The sequence below is a fragment of the Serinus canaria genome, chromosome 25 (genome assembly GCF_022539315.1).
Source record: "Serinus canaria isolate serCan28SL12 chromosome 25, serCan2020, whole genome shotgun sequence".
Taxonomy (NCBI): domain Eukaryota; kingdom Metazoa; phylum Chordata; class Aves; order Passeriformes; family Fringillidae; genus Serinus; species Serinus canaria.
This window is the reverse complement of record NC_066338.1, coordinates 5,907,370-5,932,017: the sequence shown is the minus strand read 5'-3', so window position 1 is coordinate 5,932,017 and position 24,648 is coordinate 5,907,370. Positions and strand designations below refer to the sequence as shown.

The window sequence follows — 24,648 nt, the reverse complement described above, 5'->3', positions numbered from 1 at the left end:
GCCTGGAGCAGTGGGGGATCAGCCCAGGCTCTGTCGCTGTCCAGGATCCCCGAGTGCAGCAAACGGGAGAGTTCCCGGCTGGGAGAGGCCCCACCCAGAGGGAGTCGCTGGCCCAGGAGAGCTCCAAGGGCTCCTTTTGGAGCGCTGTGTGCAGGGCCCCACGAGAGGGGCTGCAGTCCCAGCAATGGTTCATCCTGGCCACACTTGGCATCAGCAGCTTTCTTTGGCACTGGGAGAACAGGGATGTTGTGCCACTGAGGGAACACAAACAGTTCCCAGGGCTGCTGGTAGAGAAAGCAGGAGCTGTTTGGGCAGCAGCAGTGCCTGGAGCAGACAGTGTTTGTGGTGAGCTGAGAGGAGCTGAGCCCAGGGGCTGCTGGCCAAGGCCCAGGCCCAAGGAGCATTTCTGAGCTGGCAGGGCGGGCTGAGAAGGGGAGGGGGGAATGCAGCAGCACAGGGCCATGGAACCAAGGGACCAGTGTGACACTGTGGGGCCCTGTGAGACCAAGGGACCAGTGTGACACTGTGGGGCCCTGTGAGACCAAGGGACCAGTGTGACACTGTGGGGCCCTGTGAGACCAAGGGCTATTGAAGGCTGACCACAAGGCAAGCTCACATCTTGGCCCTACCTCCTCTTGGAATTTCCATCTGAACACCACTGGAATCCAGCAGCTGGTAGCTGTGAGTGTGCCTCTCTATCTTTTTGTCTTTTTCTCTTTCTGTGTCTTCCTCTTCTATTTCTGTGCTCCTGCAAATTTTGACTACCATTAAATTGAACAGGCTTAGAGTTTGTGAAGTTTAATGGGCCAAGTCAATGCCTTGAAAAGTGTTTTATATTCATTAAATGTCTGTTGTAGTTTGACATGAGAAGAATTTTCAAAAGTAATACAAAACTTTTTGTGTAACTGACAATCTGTTAAACCACTGAGATACTGAACATGCCTCTGTTAAATACATATTTTAAAGACTAAAAAACCCAGGAACCTCCTCTTTCTTTTCCAGTCAACAAAGAAGCAGCAGGCCCTGGCCCCAGCCCCCATCTCAACCAAACCAAACCAAACCAAACCAAACCAAACCAAACCAAACCAAACCAAACCAAACCAAACCAAACCAAACCAAACCAAACCAAACCAAACCCAGCAGCCCTGCCGTGGGCTGAGCCCCTTCCCCCATCCCCAGGCTGCCCCCCCATTGGCCCCATTCTGACCAAACCAAACCCCAACAACTCCCAAACAGGAAAACAAAAGAGGCTACAAAACCCCAACCAGAACAAAGCCAGCCACAGCTTTTAAAATCTTACCATCAAGTCCCCTCACCCCAACACAACTCAAATAAAAAACCCCTACAACCTACAACCCATAGAAAATAACCCTACAACTATAATTAAACACAAAGGAAAACACTGAAATTGAACCATAAATCCAATCCTAACTCATCCCAACTACAACTTCAACCACAAGTTACTGGCAGGTCAGGTATTAATCCCTTCAATGCTTCAAATCCCGCTCAAGTAAAAGAAAAAACTAAAATACAAGCATATTAAAAAACAACATGAAACCACCAAAGTCAGTAAAGAAGAAATTAAACACCCAATTTAAAAAGAAGAAAAAATACATTAATATTAAAACTAAAATCCTCTTAAAAACTACAAAGAAAGAACTCTTTTTCTTTATAACACATAAAACAATTAAAAGAATTCAAATTAATATCAAACAAAACCCTGAATACTAAAATAAACAAATGGTAAAATAACTGTAATTTCATAAAAGGCCTAAACAGGGAAAAAAAGAAGTAATCCAGTATCCCCAAGAGACGATCTCTATTCCCAGAGATGAAAATAATTTTAAAAGTAAATCATAAAAACTTTTATCTTTAAAGAACTCATCTTTAAAACAATACCCATAAGTCAACCTGGCCCATCAACAAGCTGTAAAAAAGCTTGTAGCAATAGAAAGAACTACACAATAACAAAGTTCCCCAGACAACTATTATCCATGACAATATTAAGAACCACAAAAAACCTATTTTTCCTTTTGTAAAAAACTCTCCATAACCTTAACAAGAAAACTTCTTTCCCAAAGTAAACTAAAAAAGACTATTTAAAAAATAGCAAGCCAACTAGAAATTTTAAGTTTAGTTTCTTTATATTGTAAGTAAAAAGAAAAAGTTGTGAAGAAAAAGAAAGTGCGCTAAAGAGTTTAATATAATTCTTACTACCTTTTTTCTTCTTTATACTTTTAAAAAAATTTTCTTTCTACCTTTTTAAAATTTTAAGCCTACCTTACCTTACTCCTAATCCTATCTCGAAACAAAATAAATACATGAATAGTTAACCGACACTAAAACCCACCACACTCATCAATACATTGATTAAAAAATATCAAAATTAGAAAAATCTTAAATTAACAAACCAAAACCATTACAATGTACTAATAAACCTTTTACCAAAGTTTTCTGATTTTCCGAAGTTGCGAGTAAAGGCTGTTTTGTTCTTTTGAGGTCCTCACAATCTCTTATTGATATTTCTCCAATACATCCAACTCAGAGGACATAAACAATTTCAATTCCTTTTAAATATCTCCTTGAGAGAGTTTTTTAGTGGATGGGGGTCAGGGCTTGTCTGTCCTGCTTGGCCCAGCCCAGGCAGGGCTTTCCCAGCCCCATTCCACACTCCATTTCCCAGCTGGAGCCCCTGGTGCCTCTGAGTTGTGCTGCCCCAGCCCCAGGGACGCTCTCCTTGTCTGCCCATTCCCCCAGGGGCTCTGGGCAGGGATGGCCTCAGTGGGGGCTGCTGACATCCTCAGCACCTTGGGGGCTGCTGCTGAATTTCACTGCTCCAGAGCCTTGTTCAGCCTTCAGCTCTTCAGTGCAGGAATTCAGTCTCCCAGGGCTCATTAACATTTGTTCAAAACACCCAAGCAAGAAAAGCCCCTGGGAATCATTCAAGCTTTTATTTCTTCTGTGGTTAGTTAGACAGATATCAGAAGTGTATTAAGGGTGAATATACATTATGGAAAACAATCAAGAGAGAATTGTTCTATCCTGTTAAGTTTTCTTTTCCTGTTTATAGACTGATATCAGCAATGTTCAGCTGATATTGACCCCAGCACCTCCTCACACTGTTTGAACAAATATTAAAATCAAGACCCTTTATTATGGCTGACAATCAATCAGTCTTTGTCCCTAACCCCTCCCCACAGTTTCCCTCATCCAACCCCTGGCACTCAGAGCAGCTGAGGAATGGAGTCACATCCAGGGCTCTCCCCAGGGCCAGGTCAGTTCAATCTCTTTATTGCTGATCTGGATGAGGCCATCGAGGGCACCCTCAGTCAGTTCCCAGGTGAGCCCAAGCTGGGTGGGAGTGTGGCTGTGCTGGAGGGCAGGAAGCTCTGCAGAGGGATCTGGACAGGCTGGAGCCATGGGCCCAGGACAATGGGATGAGGTTCACCAAGGCCAAGGGCCGGGTCCTGCCCTGGGCTCACAACCACCCCAAATCCCTGGATGTGCCCTGCCCCTGATCCCCACAGCCTGTCCTGTTTCCTTCATCCCTGCATTGCCAGGCACTTTCTGGGACAAGGGGGCTCTGCTCTGGCTATGGAGGGAGGTGCAAGTGCAGCCACTGGAGTGGGAACCACAACTCATCAGGTTTGTGTCCTTTGGGGGTCAGGAACTGATGGGACTCAGAGGCACAGAAAGTTTCTCTTCATGGCCAACAGACCACAGTTGAACAGGACACAGTTTAATAACAATCGCGTTCTTCCCTATGTGCAATATCCTAGCAGCATCTGATGAGGCCACCAACCACAAGTGATTTCCATTCTAAAATTATTTTCAGAGAAGTGTGGTTCTATGATAGATATAAACACAATAAAGTTCCTGTATCAGGATGCTTGTCCTGGAGTGGGGGCAAAACAGCCCAAACAATTCCTCATTTGCAAAGCTGTCAGTGGTGGATGGAGAAGGGAGGTCAGGCTGCTCTTGGTGTTGAGGAAATGCTGAAACCAGCCTGACTCATTTCATCTCCTCCTGTCCTGGCTGCTCTCCCCTCTTTCCCCTTCCACCCACTGGCTTTTGTCTCCCACCAGGTACCCCTGGTGAAGAGCCTGGCTCTGTGTTCTCCATCACCTCCTGGCTGGCACTGCCAGGCTGGGATGAGGAGCCCCTCAGCCTTCCCTGCTCTGGGCTGGACAAGCCCAGCTCCCTCAGCCTCTGCTCACAGCCCAAGGGCTCCAGCCCCACCTTGGAGGCCCTTCCCAGACCCTGCTCCAACTGCCAGACATCTTTCCTGCCCTGGGGAACCCAAACCAGGCCACAGTGACCCGGATAATCCACGTCCTTGGTGTCCTGGTCACACAGCCCTGGCCCCTTGTCCCCATGTCAGGCTCTGGGGTGGATCCTGTGGAACATCCTTTGGTGGAGGCTGTGGCTCCAGGTGTGCCAGGGGGATACCAGGGGACAGGGACCCCACTGGGTATGAACAGCATTGGACTTGTTGGGAGAGACTGTGAGGGGGAGCTGGGATGGAGTGACCAACCCAGTGACCTCACACAGCCCTGCTGGGATGTCACACAAACCCTCTGGGATGTCACAGCCTGCTCTGTGATGTCACAGCCCATTCTCCAATGTCTCACAGCTGGTGTCTCATGTCACAGACAAATCTATGATGTCACAGTCTTCTCTTTGATGTCAGACCTCAGCCCTGTGATGTCATAGGTCCATAATTCCATAGGTCCCCTTGAGTGCCATCACATGGCACACACAGGATGGCCAAGAGATCAGAGCCAGCCAGTGTAGGTTTCCTTATCTGCACCGATGATCAGGAGGAGGGTATTTTTTCCACCATCAGCAAATTTGTAGATTACATGAAGCTGGGTATGAGTGTGAATCTGTAGAAGGGTAGGAGGGCTCTGCACAGGGCCCTGGACAGGCTGGATCCACAGTCCAAATCGGACAAGGTTAGGTTTACAAAGTCGAAGTGCTGGGTCCTGCACTTTGGCCACAACAACCCCTGCAGCACTACAGGCTGGGGACAGAGTGGCTGGACAGCAGCCAGGCAGAAAGGGACCTGCAGGGACTGATGGACAGCAGGCTGGACATGAGGCAGCAGTGTGCCCAGGTGGCCAAGAAGGCCAATGGCTCCTGGCCTGGATCAGGAATGGTGTGGCCAGCAAGAGCAGGGAAGGGATTCTGCACCTATGCTGGGCACTGGTTGGGCAGCACCTCGAGTGCTGTTTCCAATTCTGGGCCCTCAATTTAGGAAAGACATGGAGGGGCTGGAGCGTGTCCAGAGAAGGGCAACAAGGCTGGGGAGGGGTCTGGAACACAAGTCCTGTTCAGAGTGGCTGAGGGAGCTGGGATTGTTTATCCTGGAGAAGAGGAGGCCCAGAAGAGACGTGGTGGTGTCAGGGCACAGGTTGGACTAGATAATCTCCAAGGCCTTTTCCACCCTTGTTGATTCTGGGATTCTCTGAAACCACCCTTGGAGCAGTTGCAGGAGGAGCCCTGGGCAGTCTCTTCAGAAGCTCCAGCAGCCCAGGTCCCTCAGCTTCTCCTGCCAGCCCCAAAGCCCATCCTGTCAGTCCTGCAGAGCCTCTGCAGCTCCTCCTCATTGCCCAGAGCAGGGAGCCCCAGAGCCAGACACAGCAGCCCAGATGTGCCCCCCTGGCCTGTGGTGCCTCTGGCAAGGGAGCAGCAGGAGGCACTGCAGGAGCCTGCAGACAATTCCTGCAGCACTTGTAGGATGATCCTGCTCCCCAAGGGATGTTCCCATGGTGCCAAGTCAGGAACTGCAATGGGGAGTGGGACCAGAGAGGAAAGGGCAAACAGGGATGGGCTGTTTGCAGGGGAGGGAACAGGGATGGGCAATCGGAAGAAAATTGTAACAGGAAGAGTAAAGAAAGCAAAGGTGAAGCCAAGGAAATGCTCAGGGCAGTTTGGGGGTGGCTGCCAGGCAGCCCTGGCTCTGAGCAACAGCGTCTGCAGTGGGACAGGAAACTCCCAGCTGATGGGAACAAACTTTTTGGCTGACTGCAGAGGCCAGGACAAAGCTGAGTGGTTTCCCTGGAATCCCCCAGCCCTTGCTGGCCCCAGGGACTGATGGCATTTGTGCTCCCTCAGGTTCATGTCCCCACACCAACAGCATGGGGGTGCTCCCCCTGCTCTGTGCAATGCAAACAGGGGCTCCTGAGCCAGTGCTGCCGTGTCTGTGCCTGCAAGGATGGGGCACCTGTGTGAGCTGGGGGAGAGGCCAGGGCTGCAGAGGGGGGATGTTGTTGGCAGCTCCATGAGGACGCTCTGGGACGCTGCCCTGGGTTGACCAGCACACTAGGGATGGATCAGCCCCTGCTCTGCTGCTCCTTCCCATCTCCCCCAGGGCCCTTGCAGAGCCCCAGCCATGCTGTTTGCCCCCAGCCTGCCCACGGCCACCCTGGGGCTGCTCACGGGGGTTTTCTGTGCTCAGCATTGGCCTGGGCGTGTTCTTGAGAGAGCCTGGGCAAGGAGCCTGGAGCCCCCAGGGCCTGGCCTGAGGTGTCAGCGCTGCCCCAGCAGTGCCCATGGCCTGTCCCTGCTGCAGCCCTGGCACTGCCACCCCCAGGGCTGTGCCCGGCCCCGAGAGCACTCAGGCCCTACAGCAACACCAGGGCCACCAGGGCAGCGGGGCAGGGCCACGGGAGCAGCACTGGCAACACCAAGTGCTGCTGCTGCTGGGCACAGCTGCTGTGCCAGCACTGATCTGCCCCCAGCTCTGCACACAGACATTGCTGCTGCAGCTCCAGAGAAGGGAACTAAATGGCATCTCTGCAGAAATCGTTGCGGGGAGGTCCTTTATTTTTTTTAAAGCCACCGAGAGCGCTGCCCCTCATTGACACAATCTGTGGCTACAGGGAATGTAGAGAGAAGCAAAATGAGAAATGGCTCAAGGAATGATGTTTCTTTGTGGACAGTATTTGAAAATAAAACAAAGAAAAAGAACCTTGCAAAACTTAACCGACAAGAAGTATCAAAGATTACTTTTATTAGAAGTAATATGCAGAAATTTGTCAGCCGTTTAATGTTTCTGAAACCATCCAGTCATCAGTGTCCACACTGCAGCCTTGAGCTCCTGGTTCCTCAGGCTGTAGGTGAGGGGGTTCAGGGCTGGAGGCACCACCGAGTACAGAACTGACAGGGCCAGATCCAGGGATGGGGAGGAGATGGAGGGGGGCTTCAGCTGAGCAAACATGCCCGTGCTGAGAAACAGGGAGAGCACAGCCAGGTGAGGGAGGCAGGTGGAAAAGGCTTTGTGCCGTCCCTGCTCAGAGGGGATCCTCAGTACAGCCCTGAAGATCTGCACATAGGAGAAAACAATGAACACAAAACAACCAATTGCTAAACAAGCACTGACAGCAATGAGCCCAACTTCCCTGATGGAGCTGGAGTCTAAGCAGGAGAGCTTGAGGATCTGTGGGATTTCACAGAAGAACTGGCCCAGGGCATTGCCATGGCACAGGGGCAGGGAAAAAGTTTGGGCTGTGTGCATGAGAGCATTGAAAAAGCCACTGGTCCAGGCAGCTGCTGCCATGTGGGCACAAGCTCTGCTGCCCAGGAGGGTCCCATAGTGCAGAGGTTTGCAGATGGACACGTAGCGGTCGTAGCACATGATGGTCAGGAGGCAAAACTCTGCTGAGAGGAAGAATAGGAAGAAAAAGAGCTGTGCAGCACATCCTGTGTAGGAGATGGTCCTGGTGTCCCAGAGGGAATTGTGCATGGCTTTGGGGACAGTGGTGCAGATGGAGCCCAGGTCAGTGAGGGCCAGGTTGAGCAGGAAGAAGAACATGGGCGTGTGCAGGTGGTGGCCGCAGGCTACGGCGCTGATGATGAGGCCGTTGCCCAGGAGGGCAGCCAGGGAGATGGCCAGCAAGAGGCAGAAGTGCAGGAGCTGCAGCTGCCGCGTGTCTGCCAATGCCAGCAGGAGGAAGTGGCTGATGGAGCTGCTGTTGGACATTTGCTGGGGCTGGGCATGGGGATCTGTAAAAAAAGTAACCATCGATTAGTTGGGCTTGGAGAGGACTTAAAATATCCCAGCACAGCCTGGGGGCACTTTCCCCCCACTGCCTGCCCAGGGCTCTGCTGCCTGGAGCTGTCCCTGCCAGCAGCTGCTTCCCAGTGCCCAGGGCTGGGCCCTGCCAGAGCTGCCAGAGCCCAGCCCAGCCCTGGGGGCTCAGCTCTGCCCTGCAGACCCCTCACAGCTCTGGCACTGCCCAGGGGCAACTCTGGCTCTGCAGGCTCTGATGGCAAGGTCAGAGGAACCCTGAAAAGGCTGGAAAAGCAACACTGATGCTGCCTCTAAGGGACCCTGTGCTTATTTAATTCACAGCCTGCTTTATTAAGGTCTTACAGAAATTCAGTTTATTTTTCTCAGCCTGAATTGAGAGATGAATTTCTATATGTAATTTCCTATCCAGGCAACCCTGAGCAGTAGATTAAAAAGCAGGAGTTTTCCTTTTCATGCAGCCCCTGCCTTCCTGTGCTTCCTGTATAAACGACTTGGAAATGTTCTGCAGTTAAATGTCATGCTGGGAGCAGTCCTGAACAATGCTGCATCCTCACCACACAAAGAGAACATTTCCAAGCCTTACCAGCTCTTTACCCCCACCCAGACCTTGTCACTCAGTGCTGGGAGCAGCTCCCAGGGCTGGCTGAGAGCTGTCCCTGGCAGGCAGCAGAGTCCCTGCCCCAGCCCAGTGCCCTGGGCTGCAGGACCCTGCTCTGCAGGACAGCCCTGGGCACCCCTGGCTGCTCTGCACAAGACACAATCAGAGAATGTACTCACAGAGTCTGTAGGCATTGGGATGTTCCAGCTTTAGGAGATCAATCCAGGAGCTGCAGCTGCATTGTCCTGCAGCCAGAGGTTCCTGCGCCAAGGGCTGGCAGTGGTTGTGCCCCAGGCACTTCTCAGCACCTTCCCAGCCCTGACTGATTGAAGCTCTCTGTGCCTCTGTGCTGTGCCTAGGGTGGCTGCAGGCAGTGCCCCAGCCCTGCTGGGCTGGCAGAAAAGCTGCTCAAGAGAAATGTGCTTTTCAAGCTCTGCTTGGTTACCAGGAGCTGCCTCTGGGCCAGGAGCCCAGCCCAGCTCAGTAGCACAGAAACAGCACAAGGACTTTAATGAGCCTCTGGGGCTTTGTGCTCAGGCCCTGAACATCAGTCCCTGAGAGGGAGCTGAAGAAATCTCTCCAGAACTCCAAGTCAGAATCACACTCCAAAGTTTCTTTCACTTTTAATGGGTCCCACTGAGGGACACCACTGAGAAAGTGTCCCCAGGCCCCAGGCAGAGCAGTAAACTGGAGGCAATGATGACAGGTGGGGACAAAGAGAAGCCAAGTCTTGGTGCCCTGGGCCACAGCAGGGTCTGTGCCACCAAGGGCTGGGAGGAGACACCTTGTCCTGAGGCACTGGGGCCTCCTGGCACAGCCCCAGCCAGGCTGGGCACTGTCAGCCCCTTGTCCTGCCCTCAGCATCCCCCCCTAGCCCACATCCCAGTGGCCTCAAGGATCTGCTGGAAGGAGTCCCTGGGGAGCCTTGCTCAGCAATGGCCCTGGGGGCTCCTCAATGCTCACAGGGACTGCAGGTTTTTCAAAGGACTTTGGGTTTGGCTTTTGCCTTGGAGTGTCTGAGAGGTTTGTGCAATCATGGCCTCCAGTTATCTGCTGTAATTAGTCCCTGGAGAGGCTTTGTCAGTAACAACACTCAGTGGGGCTCATTAATGCTTCAAGGTACTTCAGTTATTTTAAGGTGTTTCCCTTTTGATACAGACTCTGGGAGAGCTCTGTACAATCATGGCCCCAATTATCTGCTTTAACGAGTCCCTTGAGAGCTTGGTACTGACACTCAGTGGGGCTCATTAATACTTTGAGATAGTCAAGGTTTTTTAAGGTTCTTCGGATTTTCCTTTCCACACTGAATGTCTGGAGGCCATCCAGGCCTCCAGTTCTCTCTTGCAAGAGTCCATGAGGAGCCTGTGTGGGGGATGGACCTCACTGAGACCCATTCATGCTTTGAGACACTTTGGGTGTTTCTTCTGACTTTGACTTCTGGAAAGGTTTGTGCAATCTTCTCTCAGGCCCTGAGGTTCCAGGGCTCAGCTCCAAATATACCACGGGAGTCATTAGGATCAGGCAAGTCCTGACAAACCATGGCTCTGCCTTGATTTCTCTCTGCTCTCATGGAGTTCATCAGGAACATTTCCTTTAGAGTTATGGAGAAATATTTCAAAGACCTTCTAAGAAATATGTATTCCTCTCTTAAAGGGTGTCTTTCAGTGCTCTTCCTATTATACAAGAGGTGATTGCAGCATTCTGTGGTTGATATTGATTCAGGGTCTCTCCTAATTAGGTCTGGCTAGGTCAGTGAAGTTGTACCTTGGAGCTCACTCCGTGTGGACAACCTTGCCCCACATTCCCAAACCCCATGTGAGAAATGATTCTTACTTTCAAAAATTCAAATGCTTTATTAAGATCTTATCAAAATACAACAGGAGACTGAATAAAGAAAAGAACACAGCACCAGGAGCAAAGCAATCAGTCACCATGTTCTTATCTACAATATGGATGTTCTGACTTTTCTACCTCTAGCCCCTCCCAAAGGCTTGTCAATCAACTCCTTCTTCACTGTCCAGTGGTGGAGATCACTTTATTACACCTTGATTGGAGGTCAGGTGCTGCCAGAGTAACAAGCTGATCCTCCCAAATGCCCCAACTACTGAGGCCATCCTGTGAGAACAATGCAAGGGGGAGGGGAAAGGATAACTATACATCTACAAAACTTCTCTTAACATCTATTTAATATTCACCCCTTAATTGTGAGAGTCAACCATAGGATTACTCATCTATAACAACCCCCCTTTTCTTTTTCTATAAGTCATTTTGCTCAAACAGTTAAGTAAAAACTTTTCTCTCTTTCTTGAATGAGTCATACCAGCATCTGTTGATGTGGGCAAGGACAGTGGGAACAGGAGAAAAAAATCTCAGGTTTTCCTTAGACACACTTATTTGGAATGGACAAAAGGGCATCACAGAGGTCCAGTATGGCTTTGACTCCCACCTACTGTGCCTGTGTGGCTGCTACCCATAGTCAGTGTATCTTAGGGGTGAGTACAGAGGCCACCTCGGTCCTGCCCTCCAGTCCCTGTTGAATTAAAAGACAACTGAGGAATGACAGAGGTCTGGTCTGGCCTTTTGTCCCTACCTTACCATGCCTACGGGGTTGCTACCCCCAGCAGGGCTATGGAGCCTTCTTAGTAGCAAACAAAGGGGCCAACCCAGTCTTGCTCTCCTCCCTTTGTCTTCTTTTCTTAAAGAAGCTGTCCCATTACCTTTTACAGTCACTTGTGTACTTCCCCTCAACAGATGCTGGTAATTCTCACTCATTAAAACAGGAAGACAGTTCTCGAGCTGGTTGATGGAAGCTTGACTCTACTTTTTTGGGGGTCTTGGTGTTTTTCTGGTTGTCTTTCACTCTCTGCTTGAGAGTCAATCTCGTTTCACCCAGCCTGGATGCTATAGTCCATTCTTTGGGTTCTTCTACTGGGCCTTTGGCTCTGTTGCCATGAGTCCATCCCCGCTCTGCAGTTCACACAGCCGATTCGGTGGTGAGCAGTACCTGGAAGGGACCTTCCCACTGAGGAGTTAGAGGCTGATCTCTCCATGACTTGATCATCACCCAATCCCTGGGATGAATATTATGGATTCTGAAATCCAGGGTGGTAGTTTGAGGAATTGCCCTTTTATGTCTTAGCCCTTCTAAGGTTTGTGCTGTAGACATAACTGATTTCTTGGCATTGGCTTCCCTTTCCTCAAAGGTGGCAACCTTCTGGGGTGAGGTCAGGAAGGTGTCCTAGGGTGACTGTTATCCCCATTTGTGTGTATGTAATTTATGCTGGATATTATGTTCTGTGCCTTTAAGACTGGCAGAGTGAGAGTTTTGGTTTGGGCCTCTTATCAGCCACTCAGCGGGACATGCAGATAGCACCAGTGCATGTTGCAGCTTTTCTGCTTTTTGCCTTCCTTTTTGCTTTCGCGCTTGCTTCTGCTTCGCTTCTGCTTTGCTTGCTCTTGCTTTTTTCCCCCCTTCTCATTAGTTACTTTAGCTAAACAGTCCAAATTCCTTTCTGGACTGTTCCCCCCACCCCGTTGGACCTGCTGACTGCTCCGGACTGGGATTCAGAACACCGAGAGAGAGGTTACACCTTGTGACTGCAGCTGCTGCCCCAGCACCGGAGGGACTGATAACAGCAAACCACCCCAGGGGAGACTTTTCTGAATTTGTCATCTTTCTCAGAGCAGTGAAAGAGTGGTGTCATCCGGTATTGTTCATTGTGTGTGCTGGGGCGTGCTGTGCTTGTCGAATAAACAGGTTCTTTCCACCTCTCTCCGAGGAGTTCTTCCTGAACCAATTGGGGAAGGGGCCATGTGGGTTTGCTTTTGGAGAAGCCCTTTTTGGGGATTCTCTCCAAATTTGCCCTAAACCAGGACAAATTTTGGCGCCCAGAGCATGGGGCTCGAGAGAGAGTGGAGAAACCCTGTTTTGAGTGCATTTTGGTTACCATTATTCTGTTTCAGTATAAAGCAGTTAATAGCCATGCTTTTTGAATTCATAATGTCTATTGGGGTGAAGGCTTGCATGCATTTCTGGTCCCTAGGGTTTTTTGAGATCTTAATACCTCTATGGTCCCTCGGTTTATTTTCTTATCCAGAAATAGCTCTTGTATTGTCCCTAATACATAGTTTTTACAGCAGAGGGGCAGTGACCAGAGTAGCTATCCTGCTGGGCTTGGTGGTAATAGCTTGTAAGAAGTTTATAAACATGCTGGGGTCTGCTCCAGGTGTGAATGGTTCATGGCTATGGTTATGCATCCAGCTTGTTAGAGGAGGAGCAGGGGGTGATGCTTTTCAGCCTTTGCTTTCCTTCTTCTCTTCTGAATCTCTTGCATCACTATTGGAGAATGTTCAGTTTCCCCTGAATGTTAAAGAGACCATCTTTCTGGTACTCAATCTGGTAAGCTTCCTCTACACAGTCTGCTGCTTCTCTAGAATGAGGGCTGAGATTTCTAGATGGGCTGATGAGACCCCTGACTCAGGAGCAGACCCAGGTGTGGAAAATACTAAGTGGTGTGGGAAATGGGAGAACATGGGCCAAATCCTGAAGGAATTCTCTGACCCTGTGGTCTGGGACTTTCCCCATGAACAAATTCAGAACCCAGCTGAGGTGGGGAAATATCTGAAAGAGAAGTACCAGGATGACCCTAAGGAGAAAAAGATCATTGCAGTGAGCTGGGCCTTGGCCTATGCTTATGGCACACTGCTAGATACTGTGGGGCAGCAGAGAGAGGCAGGGGGGCAGGGAGATAAATCAGCAGCTATCCCGGTCCCCCAGGCTGCAGCCAACAGCCCAGGCTCCAAGCCAGCAGCCGAGCTAGAGAGTGAGCCTGAGCCTGAGCCAGCAGCTAAACCAGACAATAAGCCTCAACCAATGGCTGTTGCTACCAGCACTAGAAGTGGGACATGCATTGACAAGACCAATCAACCTGTGGATGATGATGCAGAAGAAGGGCTCTCAATGCCTCCTGACATAAAATCAGGAGTCAAAGCAACAGGTGCAAGATCACAAGCCAATATGGAGTCCTTTTCCCTGAAGGACTTCCGTGGCCTAAGGAAGATCACAGCTATATCTCCACCATCCAGCAAGAAAGAAACACAAGCTTTCCTAAGAGCCATAGGCTTTTGGAGAATGCACATTCCTGAGTACAGTAAGATTGTGAGCCCTTTCCACCTGGTCACCTGTAAGAAGAACACTTTGCTGAGCCCTGAGCAGCAACAAGCCTTCACCCAGATCAAGCAGGAGATCGCTCATGAGGTTGCCCTTGGCCCGGTCAAGACGAGACCAGAAATAAAGAACGTGCTCTACTCTGCAGCCAAGAACCACAGTTTGTCCAGGAGCCTTTAGCAGAAAGTGCCTGAAGAGACTCGAAGCCGACCACTAAAATTTTATAGTCGAAGCTACAGTGGGTCTGAAGCCAACTATACCCCAACAGAGAAAGAAATTTTAGCAGCCTATGAAAGAATCCAAGCTGCCTCAGAAGTAATAAGCACTGAAGCACAACTCCTCCTGGCACCCCGACTGCCAGTACTAGAGTAGATGCTCAAAGCAAAAGTTCCCTCCACGCACCATGCCACCAGTGCTACATGGAGCAAATGGATTGCTCTGATCACACAGCGCGCCCACATTAGAAAACTGAATCACCCTGAGATTCTAGAAATAATTAAAAAACTAGCCAGAAAGTAAAAACTTTAGTCTTGCTGATGAAGAAAAACAAGAAGTAACACGTGCTAAAGAAGCTCCACCATACAATCAACTGCCAGCAGAAGAAACACACTGTGCTCTTTGCACTGATGGTTCTTGTTGCATTGTAAGAATAAAACAAAAGAGGAAAGCAGCGGTACAGAGCCCCACACGACAGGCTGCAGAGGCCACTGAAAAAGAAAGCAGATCGAGCCAACTGGCTGAACTGAAAGCTGTTCAACTGGCCCTAGGTATTGCTGAGAGAGAGAAGTAGCCAAAGCTCTACCTCTACACTGATTCATAGATAGTAGCCAAAGCTCTGTGAAGATAGTTAGAGAGGTGGAAAGAAGCTAACTAGAAACATAGAAGAAAACCAATTTGAGCTGCTGATGAGTAGAAAGACATTGCTACCAGAGTAAAGAAGCTCCCTGTGAAGGTCTGCCATGTAGATGCCCATGTCCCCAAGAGCAGAGCCAACGAGGAGCACCAACACAAAGAGCAGGTAGACCAGGCTGCAAAGATAAGTGTCCAAGACAGACCTAGATGGAAAACACAAGGGAGAGTTATTCCTTGCTCGATGAGCCCATGATGCCTCAGGCCCTCAGAGTAGAGATGCCACCTATAAGTGGGCACGAGACCGAGGGGTGGATCTAACCATGGACAGTATTTCTCAGGTTATCCATGACTGTGAGATGTGTGCTGCCATCAAACAGGCCCAGCGAGTGAAGCCCCTGTGGTATGGTGGGCGGTGATCCAAGTACAGGTATGGGGAGGCCTGGCAGATTGACTACATCACACTGCCCCAGACACGCCAAGGCAAGAGCCACGTGCTGACCATGGCAGAAGCCACCACGGGATGGCTGGAAACCCGCCCTGTGTCTCTTGCCACTGCCCATACCATCCTGGGCCTGGAAAAGCAGGTCCTGTGGAGACACGGTACCCCTGAGAGGATTGAGTCAGACCACAAGACTCATTTCAAGAACAGCCTTATCAACACCTGAGCTAAAGAACACAGCATTGAGTGAGTGTACCATATCCCCTACCATGCACCACCTGCAAGCAAAGTACAGAAGTACAACAGACTGTTAAAAACCACCTCGAAAGCATTAGGTAGAAGATCTTTCAAAAACTGAGAGCAGCATCTGGTAAAGGCCACCTAGTTAGTTAACACCCAAGGCTCTACTAACCGAGTAAGCCCTGCCCAATCTGAGCCTTTGCATAGAATAAATAGAGACAAAGTCCCAGTGGGACATGTCAGAAGTTTGCTAGAGAAGAGAGTTTAGATTAATTCTGCCTTGAATACAGACAAACCCATTTGTAAGGTTGTTTTTGCTCAAAGACCAGGTTGCACATAGTAAATAATGCAAAGAGAAGAACACAATGTGTACCTCAGAGAGATCTGATTGTTGGGTGAGACCTATGTGTAAATATCACTGTTTGCTAAATGTTACTGCCATTGTCTGTGTGTAGCTGTGTATTAGATGTCTGATGTATGTGTCTGTAGAGTTAGAATTTATATTAGTTTTAGTATAAAGCTGACAATATGGGGATAAGGAGTAGAACGTCCTAGGTTGACCATGTGATGCTTTTATCCACAATTGCGTTGTTCTGTTTATGCTGAATAATAAGTTTTGCACCTTTAAGACTTGTTTCAGGGAGTGAAGGGGGAGAGAAGAAGCAGCAGTTTGTTTTCAGACACTGCACTCACTCCTCCACATTGCTGCTCCTGGACTGTGTTGTCTGCAGACAGACAGACAGCGGGACAGAGCTCTCCTTTGTTTTAGTTAGTTTAGCTAGCTGGGGCAAAGAAGTTCCCTGGACTGGGGTTTTTTCCCTTTTCTTTGGCCCTGTTCAAACCTGCTCTGGCCTGAACACCAGCAGAGCACCGGCAGCTCCACCTGTGGCCACCGGGCCGGGCCTGGCCCGCGGCATTTCCAGCACCGGAGGGGCTGAGCAGAGACTGAGTGAGCTGAACTGCAACCCAGGGGGGACTTTGTGAGTTTGGCATCTCTTTTGGAGCAGCAGAGTTTCATCGTTTAACACTGTTTAAGTTTTATTGTTTATTGGACAGTTTTTTTCCACTTTTCTCCAAGGAGGTATTTTCTCCCGGACCGGTTGGGGGTAGGGGGGATTGAATCTGCTTTCCTAGAGGAGCCCCTTTGAGGGGTTCTCTCCCAAACTTGCCCTGAACCAGGACAGTGGCAGTCTCCGGAATTTTGGGGGTTTTATTGGGATATCTGGGAATTTTCATTGGATTTTTGGGAGCATTATTAGGATTCTTTCCAGGTCCAGGAATTTTGAGGATTTTTTTTTTGTTCTTTGGTGGAATTTGCAGGGGGTTTGTGGGGTTTTTTTGGGTGCTGCCAAGATTTCTTTGGGTCTTGGGGGGATTTTGTAGGACTTTTTGTTGTTTTGGGCATATTTTTGGGAGGATTGGTGGGGTTTAGTTGGGATTTTTGGGGGGATTGTTGGGATTTCAATAGATTTTGTGGGCTTTTATTGGGATTCTAGGGTGTTCTAATGTGATTCTGTGATATTTAATTGGGATTTTGTGGGTTTTATCGGGATTTTCTTGGCTTTTAAGGAGATTTTGGTGCCTCTCAGCCCTTCCCCACAACTGGGGAAAGCCCCAAAGCCCCCTCAGACCACTCAAGGTCCCCCAAAATTACAATAAGATCTTCCAGAACCCCAGAGAATCCCACAAAACACCAGTGAAACCCAGTCAAATTAAAAAATACTCCCAAAAACTTCAATAAATGTCCCAAAACAACTCCCCGCAAAACTGCAATAAAATCCCCCAAATTCCAAAACGCACCAAATCCACAACCACCCCAAAACTCAGTAATTGTCTCCAAAAACCCCAATAATTCCCGCTAAACTCCCAATAAAATTCCCCAAAGCCCAAAAAAGCCATCCCAAATCCCTCCAAAACCCTCCCAAATTCCCCCAAAAAGCCCCCCAAATCCCCCCAGACTCACTGGGGCCATCCTGGATCAGGGGGCACCAGCCGGTGGAACAGGAGCCACTTCAGGGGGCCCTCGGAGCTTTTTGGGGAGGGGGCACCATGGGAGACCCCCAAAAACCTGAAGGGGGAACCCCTGCTGTGCCCCCTCCCCCTGAAACCCCCAGACCCCAGTTCAGGGTGGGCCTGGGACCTCCCAGGACCCCCAAGTCTCCCCCAGGACCCCTCCAGGAACCCCAAACCCCCCAGAGCCCCCCAGGATCCCCTGAGACCCCCCAGGGCCCAATCGGGCCCAGACCAGGATGTCCCCTGAGACCCCCCAGACCCTTCCCCAAAACCCCACCCAGGACTCCCCCAGAACCTCTCCCCAAACCCCCCCAGACCCTCTCCCAACACCCTTCCAGACCCCCCCCAGACCGTCCCCAAAACCTCCAAAACCCTCCCAGGACACCCTCAGGACCTCCCAGAGCCCTCCCCAAAATCCCCCAGGACCATCCCAACACCCCCAGACCCTCCCAAGACCTTCCTACGGCCCCTCCCCAAAACCTCCCCAGACCCTCCCACGTCCGTCCGTCCCCCCGAGACCCCTGTTAGGACCCATCCGCACCCCCCAGGTCCCCCCACAATGCCCCAGGACCCTCCCCAGACCCCACCCACACCCCCGGACCCCTCCCCAAAGCCCCCCCAGGACCCTCCCCCGTCCCCCCCGATCCCCTCTCAGGTCCCTTCGCACCCGTCCCGAGCCCGGCGGGTCTCGGCGGCGGCGGGGAACGGGGCGCCGCTTCCGGAAGGCGGGCTTTGCTGAGGGGAGCCGCGCTGTGATTGGCCGGGAGCCCGCGCACGCGGCGGTGGCGGGAAATTGTGAGGGGAGAGCGGCGGAGGAGAAGCTGAGGTGGGGCCGGGGGGAAACTTGGGGAGGGGGGCGAAGGGGGCTTTGGGGCGGCTGTGAGGCGGGTTTGAGGAGAAACGGGGGATTTTTGGGGGCATTGACGGGAAATCGGGGGGTGTGCGCTGTGTTTGGGGGGAATGAGGGGGTGTGAGGGGGCTTTCGGGAGCTTTGGGGAAAGCTTGAGAGGGTCTGGAGCGTTCTCAGATGGGTTTAGGCGGATCTGAGGGGAATTGGGAGGGTCTGAGGGGATTAAGGGGTCTGAGGGGGATTTGGGGGAGGTCTCAGGTGGGTCTGGGGTGAATTTTGGGGAAAACTGGAGGGAGTCTGAGGGTCCTGGGGAGGTTTTGGGGGTCTTGGGGAGTGGTTTTGGGTCTGGAGTGGTCCTGGGCCAACCTTGGGGGGCTCTGGGGGTCCTGGGGGAGATTTGGGGGTCCCGGGGTGTCTTAGGCCCACCCTGAACCGGGGTCGGGGGGTTTCAGGGGGAGGGGGCACAGCAGGGGTCTCCCATGGTGCCCCCTCCCCAAAAAGCTCCGAGGGCCCCCTGAAGTGGCTCCTGTTCCACCGGCTGGTGTCCCCTGATCCAGGATGGCCCCTGTGAGTCTGGGGGGATTTTTAGGGCATTTTAGGAGGGATTTTGGGGATTTGGTGGGAGTTTTTGGGGAGAATTACTGGGTTTGGGGGGGGGGGCTGTTACATGATTTGGGGGGTTTTGTGGATTTGTGGGGTTTTGGATTTTGGGGGATTTTATTGTAGTTGTGGAGGGTTTCTTGCGGGGGATCTATTGAAATTTTCAAGAATGTTTTTAAATTTTGGTGGGTTCCACTGGTATTTTGTGGGATTTGCATGTGTTCAGAGGGTTTTTTGGGGATTTTAGAGGTTTTTAGTGGAATTTTGGGGGGGCTTTGCAGTTTTCTTTGGATGTGGGAAGGCTTGAGAGGCACCAAAATCTCCTTAAAATCCCCAAAAGTCCCTATAAAACCCACGACATCCCAATTAACTCTCACAAAGTCCTGTTAGAACACCCTAGAATCCAAATAAACGCCCACAAAATCCATTGAAATTTCAACAAATCCCCAAAATCCTAGTTAAACTCCACAAATCCCTGCAAAAATGTTCGCAAAACCATAAAAAGTCCCACAAAATCCACCCCAAGACCCAAAGAAATCTTGGCAACACCCAAAAAACCCCACAAAAACCTTCCAAAATTCTAACAAAAAACTCAAAAAAAGTCCTTAAAAAACCTGAACCCCCAAAGAATCCCACTAAATACCTCCACATTTCCAATAAAACCATACAAAATCCCCCAATAATCCAAAAATAAAACCCTCAAAATTCCAGAGAATCTCACAAAACCCTCACAAAATCCTAATAGAAACCCCAAAAGTACAAAAAACCTTAAAAGATTTCAATAAATCTCACCCCCTCCCCCCACGGGGCCGATAGAATCCCCCAAAATCCAAACCCACCAAAATCCACAAACTCCCCAAAATCCCCAACACCCCCCAAACTCAGTAATTCTCTCCAGAAACCCCAATAATTGCCCTAAACTCCCAACAAACTCCCCCAGCCCACTGGTATGAACCAACTGTGCTCCCCATGGTTCCAGTTGCTCTCTTTCACCCTCACTTTTGTTCCAATCACTCCCAGTATCTCCCAGTGTTCCCCAGTTCCCTCCAGCATGTTCCCAGTCACTCCCAGTATCCCCAATATGTTCCCATTTGCTCCCAAGCACTCCCAGTCACCCTCAGTTTAGTAGCACTCACTGCCAGTATGTTCCCAGTCAGCTCCAGCATGATCCCAGTTCATCCCAGGATAAACCCAGCCGTTTCCAATCGCCCCCAGCATGCACCCAGTCATTCCCAGTTATTCCCAGTTGCTCCTAGCATGATCCCAGTTCCTCACAGCTGCTCCCAGTCACCATCAGCACCATCCCAGTTACTCCCAGTAAATCCCATTTGCCCCAACATGGTCTCATTTGCTCCTCACAGGCTCCTGCTCACTCCCAGTATGATCCCAGTCTCCATCAGTGTGATCACAGTTTGCCCTGTCAGTATGATCCCAGTATTATATCAGTACAAACCCAGCACAGTCCCAGTCCCTCCCAGTATCATCCCAGTTGATGTCATACAAACCCAGTACAGCCCCAGTCACTCCCAGTATGATGTCAGTACAAACCCAGTACAGCCCCAGTCACTCCCAGTACCATCCCAGTATGATGCCAGTACAAACCCAGCACAGCCCCAGTCACTCCCAGTCTGATCCCAGTATGATGTCAGTACAAACCCAGCACAGCCCCAGTCCCTCCCAGTACCATCCCAGTCCAGCCCAGTCCCTGGCAGCGCTGCCACTGCTGGGATCCCCCAGCCCTGGGTGCGTTCCCCCCTCCCGCAGGTGCCGAGAGGAGGCCCAAGGGCTGGCAGTGCCCAGGCAGGGTCCCCAGCAAGGCCCAGTTTGGATGTGCAGCCCCCAGTTTGCCCAGTTTGCCTCTCCTTTGGCCCGGGCCGGGTTCCCCCCGCCCGCAGCGGCTGTCCCGGCTCCATCCCCGCTCCAGCCGCGGGCTGCGAGGGCTGCGGGAACGGGGCACCGAGGGTGTCGGGGCTGCTGGGGGAGGAGGAGGAAGGAAGGGAAGGGGAAGGATGGAGGGGGAGAAGGAGGAGGGGTTTGGGAGGAGGAGGAGGGGGAGAAGGGATGGAGTAGGAGGGATGAAGGCGTAGAGAGAGCCGCGATAGAAGGAGGAGACCGAGGCGGGGTTAGCAAGGAGGAGGAGGAGAACTTAAGACAGCTGAGAAGGAGGAGGGAGGATGGAAGGGGAGGAGCGGGAGGAAGAGGAGGGACAAAGGCGGATCAAGGCTGAGCAGGCGGAACCATGCGCTCGAGCCCTGCCTTAATTCGCAGCCCCCACCTGTGGGATCATCGCCCCTCCTATGGCGCAGGTGAGCGGGGAGGGGGAGCTCGGCCCAGATATCCCGGGGGGTGCCTGGGTTGGGTTTTTCGGGGGATGTTTGGAGAATGGAGAAGTGCAAGCCTGAGTGGAAAAGGCCCCTCGGGGGGGACATCGGGGGATGGCGGTGGCGGCTGGCGGCAGAGGCAGCCTGGAGGAGCAGAGCCCTGTGTCCCCCAGGAGCCCAAAGTGGGGAGCCCAGAGAGGGGGGAGCGCCGCCATTGGCGGGAGCCTCAGAGCCTGGAGAGGGGCAGGGGGGACTCCTTGGAGCCGCTGCAGCCCAGAGCAGAGAATGAGGGGAGAAGGGAGCCTGGGAGCCCAAACAGCCCCGGCATCCCAGAATGGGGAGAGCGGAGAGGGGGGAGCTTTTGGGATTGCTGGGACTGCCAGCAGCCTGGGCAGGGTGGGCACCCCCAATCCAAGTGTGACCCCAGCAGCTGGTACCGGGGGGAACCCCGAACACCAGATGGGAGGGACCAGGGACGGGGAACTCCTGGGAGGCTTTTTCAGGTCTGAATCCTTGTGTTTAGGAGTTTTTCTGGAGCCCAGATGGCCGGGTACTTGTAGAGACAGACTTGGGCAGTGGGATCTTCAAATTCAGCGTTTGTGGGGGAAGATGAAACAGGAAAGCCTTATAAATCTGATTGTCTGGCAATAGATTTTGAGAATGTAGGAAGTATGTGCAGGATTGAAATGAAAGCAAGCTTGGAGATACCTTAGTTACTGAACAGCTGGAAAACAATGGAAGGAAATCCCCTTGTGATGAAAGAATTCCCTCTGCTTGCAGACAGGTCCAGGGGCCAGAGCAGACCCTGCTCGCTCAGCAGAAGGGGTCCAAAGAGGAGTTTTTAGGGTTTAAAATGTAACACAGGTTGGTGATGTAATGATTCCTATAGGCTGTATGTAAATGCTATAGGATTTGTATCTTGTACTGGATTGGAGAGTGAGAAATAGAATATTCAACACAGGAGAAAATTTATTGTACTGTGACGGGAACCTTACTCTCTTCCACTCTTACCCTCTTCCTCTCTCACCCTCTCATCCTCTCTCCCACTCCCTTCTCTCTGGCCTGCTCTGAGCTGTGGCTGGCAGCTCCCAGCAGGGCCCCTGTGCCCAGGCCCTTTGCAATGAACCCCAAGTTCCTCGACCTGGCTGCAGAGACCTCTGGTCTCCGTCCCTCCCTCCCGTCTTACCCCCAACGCTCCTACAAACATCTCATCCCTTGTTTCCCCAAACCAGGATTTCCCATTGCCCACCCCTGGGAGGCTGTGAGGAAGAGGAAGATGCCCCAGGACACTGAGGCAGGTGAGGAGGAAGTCAGTGCCCCTTCCCCCTCTGTGCTGCTCCATCTCCCAGCCCAGCACAGCCCCGGCTGCAGGACAGCCCTGGGGGGATCTCCTTCCCTTGCCTGTGGCATGGAGGCAAATCCCATCCTGTCCTTGTCCTTCCTCCCCCAGAGCAGGAGCTGAGCATGGAGAGCAGGGAGGACAAATCCCCAGGGCAGAACCTGGTGGCAGAGGCCGTTTTGAACGGCTCCACGGCGCAGGAACCCAACGGGGAGGAAAAGCCCCGGAGATGCCGCACGAGGAGGGGCTGCAAACGCAGATCACAGGGATCTGAGGGGGAAAGAGCCAGCCTGGGCCGGGAAGGCGGCCGGAGATGGAGCCAGAGCTCAGAGCTGGTGCTCCATGAGCAGGTCTGTGATGGGGAGAAGCCCCACACGTGTGAGGAGTGTGGGAAGAACTTCAGGTGGAGGTCCTACCTGATCAGCCACCAGAGGATCCACACAGGGGAACGGCCCTACGAGTGTGATCAGTGCAGGAAGAGGTTTCAGACCAGCTCCCATCTCCTTGTGCACCAGCGCACGCACACAGAGGAGAGGCCCTTCCGCTGCCCTGACTGCGGGCAGGGCTTCAGGCACAACTCCCATCTTGTGTTGCACCGACGCACCCACACTGGGGAGAAGCCCTACGAGTGTGGGGAGTGTGGGAAGAGCTTCAGCCGGAGCTCCCACCTGATCAGTCACCAGAGGATCCACACTGGGGAGAGGCCCTACGAGTGTGGGGAGTGTGGGAAGTGTTTCAGCCGGAGCTCCCACCTGATCAGTCACCAGAGGATCCACACTGGGGAGAGGCCCCACGAGTGTGATAAATGCAGGAAGAGGTTTCAGAGCAGCTCCCATCTCCTCCTGCACTACCGGGTTCACAGAGAGGAGTGGCCCTTCCAGTGCCCTGACTGCGGGAAGGGATTCAAGCACAACTCCACCCTCATCACCCACCGGCGCATCCACACTGGGGAGAGGCCCTACGAGTGTCCCCAGTGTGGGAAGAGTTTCTCCATCAGCTCTAACCTGACCCAACACCAACGGAGGCACCGGTAAGGGAAGCCCTGCGAGTGCCCTGAGTGCAGGAAGAGCTTCGTGTGCTGCTCCAGCTCCATCCCCCACTGCAGGAACCACTTTGGGCACTGCCCTGGTCACCCACATTCCCTGTGATCCATGCTGGGAACACACCTGGCTGCTTGTCCTTTTGGTCTGGCATTAATTTTCTTGTGCCTCATCTTCATTCCTTAAAAACTCCTAAAACTGGGTTAAATTAAGGAAATTGATCAAAGATGTCTGAAGTCCCTCCATTTCTCAGGTGTTTGAGGGGGAATTTAGGATTTGGGGACACATTCTGTGTGGAGTGCCCCTGTTGCTAACAGGCAGGAATTTGATCTCACCCCTCTTGTGTTGCTAAGAACTCCTCCCCTGACCCAAACCCCAACTCCACCCCTGGGATTCCCTATAAAAACCCCACGGCCCTGCCTTTGCCCTGTCTTTCGGGGATCAGAAATGGATTCTGGAGCTCTCTGAAACCAAGACCTGTCTCATTTCTTCCTGGCACCGGCAGCTGCAGCCTCCCTGGACACCATAAACTCATCTGCAACAATTCTGCAGGATTTGTGGGTTCTGGGTCGATTTTAGGCACTGTTCTCCATCTCTTTGCACTCCAAAAGCCAAGAGGGATCGATCTGTCACCTCAAATCCCACTGAAAACAACTGAATTTTAACCCATAAGGGCACCATAGCAGCTCAAATTTCTTGTTCCCTTGTCAAAACCACTCAGTCCCAAGCCAAACTCACTCCATTCCACATCTGCCAGGGTGAGTTGGGTTTGGGAAGGGATTGGGAGAAGTGGGATCCCAATTTGGAGCAGTGGGATGGGGATTGTGTGGGGCTGGGTGGGTGGGATGTATTTGATAGCAAATAAAACTTTCAGAGTTACTGATTTCTGTCCTGTTCATTTTCTGTCTGTTCTGTTTGCAGAGTGCCACCTTCTCAGCTGATTCAATTCCTATAAAAATCCAATTTTTTAAGTCATCTAACCCAAACAATCCAAAAACCAATATCCAAATGAAACAACCCACCCCCCAATTAAATTTTTTAAAAGTAATTTTAATTTTTTTTAAGAGTACTTAAGGTGTTATTAAAGTTTTAATTGTTTGGTTAAAATGTGTGAGAAATTATAGTGGTGCTTGGTTTTGTTTAGTATATGTTGT

At 51.5% G+C, this 24,648-nt stretch overlaps 2 protein-coding genes and 2 pseudogenes across 2 annotated transcripts in view; 2 read left to right on the top strand and 2 right to left on the bottom strand.

The window, feature by feature from the left end:
• LOC115485198 (uncharacterized) overlaps nucleotides 1-24,648 on the bottom strand; it is a 2,106,330-nt gene that overhangs the window by 536,462 nt on the left and 1,545,220 nt on the right.
• Nucleotides 1-24,648, top strand: part of LOC103825013 (zinc finger protein 208-like) — a 742,626-nt pseudogene that overhangs the window by 203,824 nt on the left and 514,154 nt on the right.
• On the bottom strand, nucleotides 7,049-7,999 carry LOC115484800 (olfactory receptor 14A16). Its single transcript, XM_050984203.1, has one exon. It carries the CDS (start codon nucleotides 7,982-7,984, stop codon nucleotides 7,049-7,051), a length of 936 nt encoding a protein of 311 aa, XP_050840160.1. The 5' UTR covers nucleotides 7,985-7,999.
• LOC108964072 (zinc finger protein 239-like) overlaps nucleotides 20,804-24,648 on the top strand; it is a 24,496-nt pseudogene continuing 20,651 nt past the window's right edge.